This window comes from Aphelocoma coerulescens, chromosome 3, assembly GCF_041296385.1.
Source record: "Aphelocoma coerulescens isolate FSJ_1873_10779 chromosome 3, UR_Acoe_1.0, whole genome shotgun sequence".
NCBI classification, from domain to species: Eukaryota; Metazoa; Chordata; class Aves; order Passeriformes; family Corvidae; genus Aphelocoma; species Aphelocoma coerulescens.
This window is the reverse complement of record NC_091016.1, coordinates 30,292,600-30,305,193: the sequence shown is the minus strand read 5'-3', so window position 1 is coordinate 30,305,193 and position 12,594 is coordinate 30,292,600. Positions and strand designations below refer to the sequence as shown.

At 42.2% G+C, this 12,594-nt stretch overlaps 1 protein-coding gene across 1 annotated transcript in view; it reads right to left on the bottom strand.

The window, feature by feature from the left end:
• The window catches only part of PKDCC (protein kinase domain containing, cytoplasmic), a 35,906-nt gene that overhangs the window by 8,375 nt on the left and 14,937 nt on the right, over positions 1-12,594 (bottom strand). The window contains exons 2-5 of the mRNA XM_069009681.1: positions 12,430-12,552; positions 9,079-9,350; positions 5,220-5,299; positions 4,270-4,377 (exon numbers count right to left, since the gene is read on the bottom strand). Coding sequence (XP_068865782.1) covers positions 4,270-4,377; positions 5,220-5,299; positions 9,079-9,350; positions 12,430-12,552 — 583 coding nt within the window. The remainder of the gene's footprint in view (positions 1-4,269; positions 4,378-5,219; positions 5,300-9,078; positions 9,351-12,429; positions 12,553-12,594) is intronic.

Here is a 12,594-nt window from a genome sequence, read left to right as displayed (position 1 = left end):
AGTATTTTGCTGTGCACTGCCAGATTGGACAGGAAGAAGTTTAGCAACAGCAGAACACATTGCTCAGGGAACAGAGCAAATGGTTTGCAGGGTGGTGGAGATAGGAGTGAGCAACAACCGCCTGGTTGTGGTCTCTGCACAGCTGCACAGACCCACTGCCCTGCCAGTGCCACATGGGTGCAAAGGAACCTGCTCCTGTATTCCTGCGTGCTGGGATTGCCTGGCTCCTGATGGGAAAGCCCTCCGAGCAAGGCAGGGTACAAAGGGAGACTTTCTGCCCTGTGCACCTTTCCCCCTGAGGGCTCTGGGAAAGGGACACCAAAGGCACATGTAGAAAAATAATTTTAAAAAATATAAGATTAGTAAGATTTATTATAATATATTAAGATAGAGCAGGAATCTGGGCTGCAGTTTGTTCCTAATTTCAGTAATCCTTGGGTGGACTTACAATTTCCTAAGCAGGTTGCTATAGTGACCCTGCAGAATATTTTTTTCAAAACATTGTTGTACTGTAAATATTTACATACAGCATAATCCTGCCAAATTGTCTTGAGACAAAGGAAAACACAACGTGTCTTTGCTTTATGTCCAGCCTTCCAGCTTTTTTAGCTTTGAGAATGTGCTTTCAGCTAACAACAGCAGCTAATTACAGCTTTCTGTGGGCTTGCACACCCCCAAACCTAATAATGGGTCATCTATTAGCTTTAATGAATAACAAAGCTATCCGATTTACGAGTGTTAGCTGATTTCACGCATTTCTGAGTAAATTCTGAGTTAACTGAAGGGCTGGGGCTTAGCTCAAGGGCCAGATACTCGGTACAAATCACTGTCACTTGATCGAAGTAATAAAAATGTTGATACTGGGGCATGACTTTACTGATGAACATCAGTAGTTTTTTTATAGTCTCCTTAATCTGGATAATTAATGGAATGATTTAATCATTTTTAGATAACATGTCAGAAGAAATACATGGTTCCTGTTTTAATTCACATTCTTCTGGGTTCCAGCAAGAGAGGCCAACAGCCAATAGAATATAAAGTATTTGTTCCTGGTGTTGTTTTAAACGCTGCAATGTTCCCATATCAACATGAACAGCAGTGTGATTTATGATTGCAGAACACATACACAGCTATCGAATGTCTCCCACGCCTCTACTCTAGGATACTAAACCAAAGTCCAGAGCATAATATAATTTACTGCACTATAAAATCTTTACAACTGAAGCACAGTGAAAGCTTAATATCCAAGACCTTCTGTAATATGACTATGTCATCTTGTTAAACTTTATTTATGGGAACACTAGGGCTGACAAGAACTTTCTTCGTGTCACTTCCCCCCTGCTTATCAATATCACCTTTCTCACTTCGTGGTGTTCATAGGAGGAGGTCTTCCTTTCAAAAACATAAGTTCACATAGATAACACACTGTTTCCTGAATGCTAATGTTTTAGTTATGGCCTTACATGACTTGCCCAAGACCATGATCTCGTCTTTCCTAGTATGAATTTACAATGCTCTATCCAAGACAGTGTGTAATTCCAAGCACTTAAGACCTAAGACAAATTCTGAAGCACCATTACCTGAACCTTCTGTAGTTTATTTTCAAAACCAAACCAAAAAAAACCTTACACTTCTTGGATCTGAATTTTCCTCCTGCTCTTTTAGGATTTCAAAATAGATCGTGCACCAGAAAGGACTTATTTTGTCACAAACCTTTAGATGCCAGGGGACTGGCATCACAAATTCTTGTAATTTCTACTATTTGCAAGAGCAAAAGTCCCAGGAGTGAATCACCTTGTGAGATTTCTATCTTCTGGAGCAAAATGGATACAAACTTGTGCCATCTTGGCACACATTGGGATATGAATGCAAAGCTAATTAACTCCAATCTGCCCTGAGAACCAAATGATCATCTCTAATTTTATCTCAACTTAGCACTGGATGAAAAACACCCTTGTTGAACTTTTTCTATGCTGAAGAGCAACACAGAAAACATTTTAGAAAATCATACAATCTTAAAAATATTTTTTTGTCCAAACAGGACCAGAGCAGAACCTCAACTGACAGCTTGGGAAAATATCACAGTTGTTCCTTTCCATCCCTGTCTACCAAGACTTATACAAAATATTCAATCTGCTCAGCTGTTCAGCCTTGGTTTCGGTGGTCAGGATGCCATCTCAGCCGTAACATCCTACCAGTGGAAGAGGATGACTGCCTGGACACCACTCCCTTCCAGGACACCTTTCACCCTCTCCTGTAACTTCACTGTACCACAGGAGAATTCCTCGTACCATTATCTCCGAATAAATTCTAATTAGTAATTTCTAATTCCGTTATTAGATTGGATTGACAAATATTAAAAATTAATTCAAGCATGGTATTAATATCAAGTATCAGTCACATATCAGTTGAGGAAAGATTATGGTTGGAGTTAAAATGATACAAGTGGTTATGTAGGCATATTTTAACCCTCATGATATGACTTCTTCATACTTGTCTGGCAAGGAAAGGGAGTCTTAAACCAGAAAGAAATTACAACACCTTTTCTGTTTGGTTAAAGCAGGCTTAGAACAAACAAGAAACAGGCCTGCACATCTTAAAGGCATGGCAGCTAAGACTGAGAACACGCCATCTAAGTGTAATTTCCAGTAAGATACCCAGTTCCTCAGGCTTGCCCCTGGTTGAGAACATTTTCCTATCAAGGAATTCAGTATTACACTCATGGTATTTAATGTACATTATCCAATATGCTACACAAAGCATCTACAGATTTTCAACATCTTTGGTCACACTGTAAAGTGCCTAAGCCCGTGAGCAGTGCCCTGCAAATAAAAAAGGCTCCTTGCAGAGCAGGGCATTACTAACCATGAACATGGGCAGTGGATTCTGTGTTATATTATCTGGGAGTCTACACAATTAAATGAACACAAAAATGTGTAATTATTACAGTAGCTAAATATACACAGAGCTCTGCTCCATATCAGTGGAAACCTGCACTGTTATACTGACTACTGCTGTCCAAGGCTTCTCTCCTTGAGAGTCTTTATAAACATGACAGACCTCTAAAATTCAAAAACTTCACCTCATCCTGATACAGCAGTGAGATCTGGAATCAACCAGCATCATGGAGCAACCTCAGCTCTCCTGGCACTTCTTCAACAAAGGACATGTTTGTACTATTGATTGTACTGCTGAAAATAATTTTGCTGTGTTGACAGGTATCACTCAGCACAGATTGTGATGAAAAGCTGAAAATTAGAAAGTTAAATGAACACCTGCAACAATTTTCCTGCCAATTCTACAACAAAATAAATATTGAATTATTCTGATAAGTGGGTCAAATTCATCCCTGCTATCATGGCTCTTTGAGGTTAACAGAGCTACAACCAGAATGAATTTGGCTCCTGTGTCTCTTTCACTGAGCAAATGCTTCACTGAACTTTTCAAACCCCCTGTGCCAACATTCATCTTCATTTAGAACCCATCTTTCCCTATTTACCAAGCTTTTGCAGCAAAGCCATAATTTTCCTATCAACTTGCAGTCAATTATGTTGACAGTTTGACATGAACATTGTACGTACACAAAAATAATTTGCAAAACAGCTTTTACAATTGTTGGACTTAACAGTCATTTCCAGCACACATAATATTCTTTGACGTGTACAATTCCACAGCTATCCTTCCAGGAAGAGCATGCACCACTTCATACCACAGCTTGAATAGCATACAGACATATTATGAAAAAGATACTATTATTCAGCCTTGTTTTCACCCTGTCCCTTTCTCTATTTTTTGTTCTATTGCTAGCAGAAGCTGAGGGACATACTATTTTCCCCTTGCAAAGGAGTAAAAATTTTATTCTTCCAATCTACAAGTGCTTATGTTACAAGAAATCCCTTTAAGTCCCAGGAAACCCATGGAGGTTTACAGTCTCATGACTGGATTCTCCCCAGTACATGTTCAGGCAGGTTCTGATACTACAACAGCGGTGTGTGGATGTGATGAAACACATTTTCCACCAGTCTGTCATGGAGAACTCCCTTTGGATCTCCTTATTCCTATTACAGCCTGCTCACACTTATGGATGTCCAGCTACATCACTTAATGAGGAGGGTTACAGGAGGCTCCCAAGAAGCAAAAAGCAGATAGAATACTACCACATGCACGATTTCAAGGACCACTGAGCCTTGTTTTCTGCACATTTGCCCTTGCAAACCTCAAAACAATGACAAAGTCTCAGATTTTAAGTTTCAAGAAAGACGACTTTACCAGCTTTCGGCATCCGGGTTGTGTTCTGCAGGTACTCCCCACTCTTATACAGGCTCAAAACTCTCTCCAGCTGAGCAGCTGTCTCATCTATTCCCCAGTGAAGCTCTCCTTTAAAAGTAAAGCAAAAGAATGACTTAGATGAGGAGCATCCTGCACAAGACAAAACGAGGTTTCATTTGAACGAAGCCCTGAGCATGGGAGCCCCGTGGTGCCCTGCTCCGTGGCAAGGCTGTGACATGGGCAGGAAATCCCTGAGTTCCTACAAGTCCTGTTTCACACCTGACATGACCCAGGCGTTCCAGAGGCTGGCTTGTCCAGCTGGTAGCCCCAGGCCTGCAGGCAGAAAACACTGAGGAGAGCTCCCCACAAGGGATCAAGGTCAGCCAATACAGGGAACTCCAAAGCTTTGCTTGCTCATTAGCTATAGCCCAGCATCAGTCATTTCCCCCTTGGATGCACACTGGGGCAAGGCACTGAAAAACCCTTAAATCAGTTTTACAGCCACCTACTCTTGTCTCAAAGGCACTACCCTGGTAATCAGTAAAGATCTATGGAAATGTCATTTGTGCCTCTGGCTTCTGAGGTATAAAACACCACTGGTACCATTGATAATGAGAAATTATCCTGGGTTTTACCATAAAAATTTCCCTTTTCAGGGACAGAAGTTCTTCCAGACCCCCCAAGAAATTGTGTTCTTATGCAGTTCACCTCAGTGCTGAGGTGTCAGGATGAAACAAATACCTCTATGAAGCCTAGATAAAATCTGAAATTGGGATTTCTCTGGTGTATGAGCCCATTCTTGCCTTCTTGATACGGGAGCAATTTTATCCTGGATAGAAAAACAATCTGGTTCTATTGCAGTGAGCACAAGAGCTGCACCCTCCCCTCCCAAACATGACAGTTACACTAAAAAAGCAAATACTTGGCATTACCATGTTTATTGTGATTACCTGTTGCATTGACTATCTTATCCAGTAATGGTCTCAGTGAGGATGGAGCACTGTGTGGAAGAAGATAGGTAAAAAAAAACCTGCAATAGAAAAGTAATCAATATTGAATTTTTTTTTTTTTTTCCCAAGAGTTTACAAATGTCTGGTAACTCCTGAACATCATAAGGAATAAAATTCCTATTGCTTATATGCCACTGACCTATTCAGGAAATATAATGGTATTCTATACTCAAATAAATACATAGCTGAGACTATTCACACAGCTGTCTGGCATACCCAGACCACGCTGCTACATACAAGGCTGCCTTGTACCTACACGTAAACGTTCCATTAATACAGAAATTTGCTGTGAAGCCCCATGGATTGTGACTATTTGCAAAGCTGTCTGTACTTCAGCAAACTAAAAGAATGCCATCAACCCTGTAAGTCTTGGGCTTTATTATTTTTCAAACCTTGAAAGTTCATAAATTAAATTTCTGCCCATTTCTAATAAATGAAATCACGATTTTCTTTACTACACTTTTCTTAGACTTTCAAATTAATTGCCAGGAGCAAGCCATCTTCTATTGTTTTAATGGTTCTGGAATACAGAGTATCCTCTCTGTTCCTATCATTTATCTGTATTCAAGTTGCATTCATGTAGGTATTCAATGATGGATGTAGAGCCACAGAATGGGTGAGGTTGGAAAGCACCCCTGGAAGTCAGCTAGTCCAGCCTCCCTGCTCAAGCAGGATCCCCTAGAACACTTTACTCAGGAATGTGTCCACATGGCTTCTGAATATCTACAGAGAAGGAGATTCCACAACTCCATTTTAATAAGTTTAATTGCAGAAGAAAAAACAATATGCCATTATCACCTCTTGAAGTACATTTAATTTTCAAATTCTTCCTTTAAAGATTTATTACTCTGCCAATACTACTACGTACTGCAACAAACTCAGCATCACAGAAACCTAAGATGGAGATGAGCAGGTCAGGATCTGACAATATAAACAGAACTACTGGACATAAATATTAGCTAATGAAAAGAACAGGAACACAACTGGGATATTGCCCTGCTTCACATCTAACTTGCAAAGTAAATAATTTTTCATATACAGAGACCACATTGTCAAATGGAAGCCCTAGGGACTCATGCTCAGGAGGGAGACCAGCAGATGCTTTACATAAGTGCAAATTAGAAAATTCAGTTACTGATACCAAAAATTGATTATAGATGCAGGTATTATTGAGCTAACACTCTACTTACACAATGAATATTTCTTTCAGAATGTAACTCCCTTCTTCATCCCCAACAAAAATAGTGTTTATGATTTTCCCAAGTGGGATAGTCCACTGGTAGGTTTTCTTAAGGATGAGTATGAAACAGACAATATAAATGCATACAGAAATCTGAAGAGCACCATAACATTGTAACAAATAATTTGTCTGGTAAGTTTAACCTCACTGTTTTTGGTTAGAGATTATCCCTAAAGCAGAGTCCAACTGATTGTGAATAGTTCTTTGTAAAAATTCAGTAGCTGTCACTAAGTTTGCTCCATGCTGGCTGGAAGCAAGTCACGGAGGTTATTGTTTTTCCGTAGCTACAGGGCTACAGAAACATATGACTGTTCTACTGCAAACACCCACATGTGAAATCCTGACATGTACAGACACTGGAGTCTGCACAACTTAATTGCAGGAACATTTGTTACTCATCGATTCCAGGGCCAGTGGCATCCTCTGTGATCTACACAACACAGAATGTCAGATCCTTTTACATTCGTTCCTACAAATTGTTTCTTTCTGAGAACTATCTGATCTTAATTTAAGAATTCTCAGTGATGGAGAATTCATCTCAGCCATTGGTTAACAGTTCAAAATATTAGTTATGTTTACTTTCAAAACTGTCCAGTGCTTTGAAAACTGGTCCCCCAAATACTTGGAGAAAAATACAGTGAGACGCATTTGTGACAGGATGTAACCACCTGAAAGTCAAGATGGGCCAGTTCTTGTAGAGGTTTCTCCCAAATGTTTTCTCTCCTTTAATTATTTACCTCATAAAGAAATCAGCTAGATAGACTTAAGTATGCTTTCAAGGCTAGGGTGTGCTATGTTTTAAAATTACAAGGGGTCTATGTGCTGTTTGACGTACTGCTGCTTTTGACTTCTATCTAACAGCATCAGAGGGCAACCTCTAAGCCACAGCAACAGAGTGCACCTATGAAAATAACAAATTTAGCAGCCTATCCCTAATGAAGTGAGGATTTCACCTTCCAAGACAAGTGCATAGGGTTTGTTGTAACACCTTAGCACGGGTGGTCACAGCCTCCCACACCATGAATCCACTGCTCAACAGAACCCCACTGTCTCTATGGGATTAAGGCAAAGCAGGGGCTGAGAACACTGGGGCACTGTGCATGAAATACACACTTGAGAGCAGTTCAAAGGCAATACTAAAAACTGTATTAGAAAAAGACCACTTCCTCCAGCGTGACCAGCAACCTGCCACAAGCCCACCACACCACAGACATGTCCCCACTTACGATCGAGACGGATGAGTGCCTATTAAAGGTTTCTTACCCAGAAACAGCAAAACAGTCTTAACCAAAAGCTAGCAAGCTAAGCAAGATCTTTAAGCCAAGCAAATGGAAATGGAAAATCTTGCAGGACACACTAAATACTGCGCCACACAACTGCAGATGGCTGTCACGTGGCCCAGCCCATTTCAGTGTGGTCAGGTAATGCGACACACATGCTGGTGAGCGCCCTGCAACCAAAGCAGAAGGCTCTCTTTGGAGCAGCCTCTCCTCACTGTGGTCTGGAAGGCAGTGAATGGCATGGTACTTGAAAGGGAAGCCTAAGAAATGAGCACACCATTATGGCACTGCTCTGAGATCTGCATCCTCCTATCTGGATCAGCCAAGGCGGCCGCCTGTCCCAGCAGCACACATCAGATGGAGTGGCAATGGCAGGACAAGCACGGCACTGAGCATCTGCTACTGGCTCCCTGGAAAGCAGTGATGTGGCTCCCCCAGCATCCCACAAAGCCCTGCAGGGGAGTGATGGCTGATGGGGGACAGCCAAGACCACAAACACAAACCCATCACCCAGAACGACCCAGCTGTAAATCTGGAGACACCTTTAGAATCAAATCTGGAAGATGGCTGCAACAGCTGAACAGTTCCTTCAGAATGGCCAACTGGTCCAGCATGGCCCACCAGCCACGTGTCCCCCACTGTGGGCACGGCACTGGGAGCGAGTCCCCCAGCACCTGCTCACACAGACCAGGGGCTGGGCAGGGAGGGTGAAAAGACGACCCCTTGTTTAAAAGGTTTGGGCTTAGACCCAGATTGTCAGCAACTAAGGGTGGTTCTGGCAGTCCCACGGCTGTTTTCACCCTACCACGGCAGGCTCCAGCCAGGCAGGGAGCATTGAGCCAGAGGGCAGGATGTGAACTGAGCTCTAACTCTGCCTCTGAAGCCAGCCTTTTGCTCAGCTGGTGGTGCAAAACATGTGATGACCCCTCTTAACTCACACCAAAGTGCTGCTGGAATTGTCTCACCACAGAGCTTGTGGGCCCCCAGCTCCGCAGGTGCTTCTGCTTCGCTCCTACGAAAATCTCTACTTGAGTGAAGGATTCAGTGGGCTTCAACCAACACAGAATTAGACTGAGAGATGAATCACAGTCAGAGTCTGCAAAACACTTCAGAAGTTACAGATGCCATGTATTTTCACAAATGAAACAATAATTCATGGCTTCACTTCTCCTGGGTATTGGCTCTGAGACAGCATGTGCTCATTGATGTGAATAACTATAAAGGATGCTGGAGCTCTAGGCCCACTCCTAATTCTCTACTATTTTATCTGATCACAGACCTGTAGGCATTGTAGAGATTCCTCTTTTCGTTCATGCTCTGACACCGTCCCTCAACCGAGCAGGGCAGGGTGAAGTTCCTCGCAGGGAATTCCATGAAGCAGTCACTGTTACTAGTGCAAGAGCTCTCCTCAATGCTGGCATCATCCAGATCTGTCACCTTCAGCTCCCCATCCACGATCACAAACTGGCGAGGGCGAAAATCCAGTAATGTCACCGAGCCAAGAGGAGAGTGAGCCAAATAATGCAGAAGCCGAACTAAGCTGAGACATATCTGAAACACAGAAACATGGCTACCTCACATTACTTTCTCAGTGCAAAGTATACAATAAATCCACTTCAGCTGAAGATATGTTCATAAATGTATGACTTAATATAAGCATTATAACTTACCCTCAAAACCGAATGTTGCAACCAAGGTATTTTTCACAGGATTAACATAGCTGATTGTAAAATCCTGAGAGACTTGAAATAACAGTAAGTTTCTTTACAAGTGCTTTCCCACACTACCCTTGAAGCAGGGCTCATTGTTGCTATTCTTACTTTTAACAGAAATAAAAGCATTAACTTTTAATAACACATTACACACAGGCGTTGACCACACAGTCTGATCCTGCTCTTTTACAAACTCCAGGTCTGGAAATTTTGGCTGGACCGCCCTGCACCCGTGCCTGGAGCTCCAACTGCAGACAGTGTCTATATTGCCTCTGTACTGATCCTGTCTCTTGACTGTTTTTATAATTTTTTTCCATTGTTTCCTCTGAAGTTTTCCCTTTTCCAGGGCAGAAGGAAGCAAATTCCCAGGAAGAAGAGCTCCCCAGGTCCACTGTAACTCTTCACCATGCCTCAAGGTAAGTGCATATGTCTGTCTGCCTTAGTGGGTCTGCCTTGGTGGATCCTCATGCACCACTTTGAGCCTGAGGTGGGAGCTCTGTGCTGATGTTCCACTTTTCCACTGCAGGTTAGAAACCTGAGTAACTCTTACTAGACAGCAACCCAGACGAACACTGAATTCAGCCCCCTTACCAAAGTCCTGTTTTCAATTTATGCATTCCTTTAGAGTCCACTATGTAACCTATTAATCCAAATGTAGCAGTAATGAGAACACAGTTAAATACTGGAATTTTTATTTTATATATTAAATAAATGACAGGTCTTGTTCAGTTTAGCAGGCTTTTTACTGTTTATATATAATCTTTGTTTTCTATTAAAATACAATGTTAAGGGCAAGTGCATTAAAGTAGTCAAATCCAAATTCAATCTTGGGGCATAAACAATACACTCAAGGGTGCACCTCAAGGCATACTTGATAAGAAAGCTGAGCATCGCTGAAGTTATCCTTCACAGACCCTCCACTTCTGGGACATTAGAACCATCTCATGCTTCTACATAATCCTTCTCCTGGTTGACAAGAATATTTTTCTCCTATTTACAGGATACCATAGTTCACATGGAGATGTTTGTAGGTGTAGACAGGCCTGGTTATGGGACACTGAACTTGACCACCCTTACCTCCCCTCGAAGGACATAGAACTCATGTGTGTGTTATCCCACAATATACAGTAGAGAAAAAGCACACCCATCCCAAGCTAGCCTCTAATATAGGTATCTTCAAATGCCAACAAACCCAGAATTTCGCTTGAACAAATCCACAGGTTGTCATCCAGAATTATTGTCTTTTCTTAAATGCCAAAAAGCCCCTGCTCCTGCACCAGCAACCTCTGTGACCAGCCCCAACAGCCTCTGCCCTGCAGACCTGTTGCAGGCTGGGACTGCAAATATCCCCTTACAACAAGCTTTAAGCACACAAATAAAGGCTTTGCTCTGTGTCACACACCTCTGGCTTACTCAGCTTACTGCTGAGTCCCTCCACACAAGGAAATTATCATTTGTAGGAATAACCCCATGGATTTATGCAGTCATTTTCAGGACTGGATCACAAACAAGTCTCACATATCAAGAAGACACAATTTTATTTCCTTGCTTTCTGTGTTAGTTGCATCCTAGACAAACTAATGAGCATGACATTATTTAAGGCTTCATTACAGTGATCACAGGAATGTTTCACCTGTAATTCTAACTCTGTGAACCAGCTCAGCATCTTCATCTAAATCTCCTTTATCTCCCTTTGCAACTGCTTGCTCAGAAACATCCACAGTGGAAAGGAACTTCTCTGTTCATTACCCATAATCTAACATATCTCTTGGTCATTTATTTTGTACATAATTGCTGTCACAGTCCATTATTTGCATTCCCTGGATGAGATGAGCTAAAGGCAGGTGGTCCTGTGTTTTGGGAACCCTGCTGAGTACCTCCACTGCTTATCAAGACCGCACTTCTTTCAGGAAAAGGGAGCTAAAGCTTAGTGCAGGTAACACACTTGCTGCAGCTGTATGAGTAAAATAAACTCTGCCAGAGAACATTCCTGGGCACAGAAACTTAATCCCACTTGCACACTGACTAGCATGGTCTCTCCCTGGGTCTGACCAGGACCAAGGCTGTTCTTCCGCACTGTCCCCAGGCACAGTTCTGTCCCCAGGCATGATCCCAAAGGCAGCATGGCCTGGGGACTGTTTCCAACAGGAATCCTGCTTGCAGCCTTCAGAGAGTGCAGGAATGCAACAGCACAGCCCTGGGCTGCACCTTGCTCTTTCGACTCGGAGCTCACTCAGGCGCACTTTTAATTTTCTGGCACAGATGTAGTCAAGCAATCCAAAGTGCTTCAGATGGAAACTGCTGCTGCCTTTCAACATCCTAGGGACCTAACCTCAGACAACAACACATCCCCATATACACCAAGTGAGACAGCACTGTCTTGATCAAAGCATTGATGCAGTCTGGCTTCATTTTGGACAAATTAAGTGTGACCTTCGTGCTCCTGGTAAACTGCCAGTGCGGTGGACAAACTGGGTTTGAGATTTGTGTACATTTGTTTCACTCTTTCCCCAGGAAAAAATGAACAGAGCAGGAAGCAGTAGAAAACAATTATAAAACAAACCTATGATAAGGATCAGGAGAGAAATGTAACATCCTTCTATTGTTTAAATCCCAGTTGCAGAGCACAATGCCAAAAATCCTGGGCCTCAAGCTTTAACAAGTAAGAAATGTTTCAAGATATCATGTAAAAACCATATAACTGGTTACAATTAGATAACATCAACAGACAAAATAACACAGTATCTTAAACACTACAGAAGGGGAGCGCTAAATACTGCTTCTAAACCAAGATGTAATCATATGCAAAACAAACATTTAATCAATGTGAATTGTGCTGAAGAGTACACAACCCCTGCTTCGTAACATTATTTATTTCTCACTCTCCTAAAAGTCCGTATAAAACAGTTGTTACTCACCCGAAACCTGTCTTCCCAGGAAGTCTGTAAAAGCTGAATCATCTCTAAAGGCGAGCCCAGTTCAGTGATGGTTGTCAGGGTGTCTGGGATGTCATTGCTGTCTTGGTAGCAGTAGCCGTAGAGCTGAAAACAATCACAACCACACAACCTCAGTGTAATGCACCT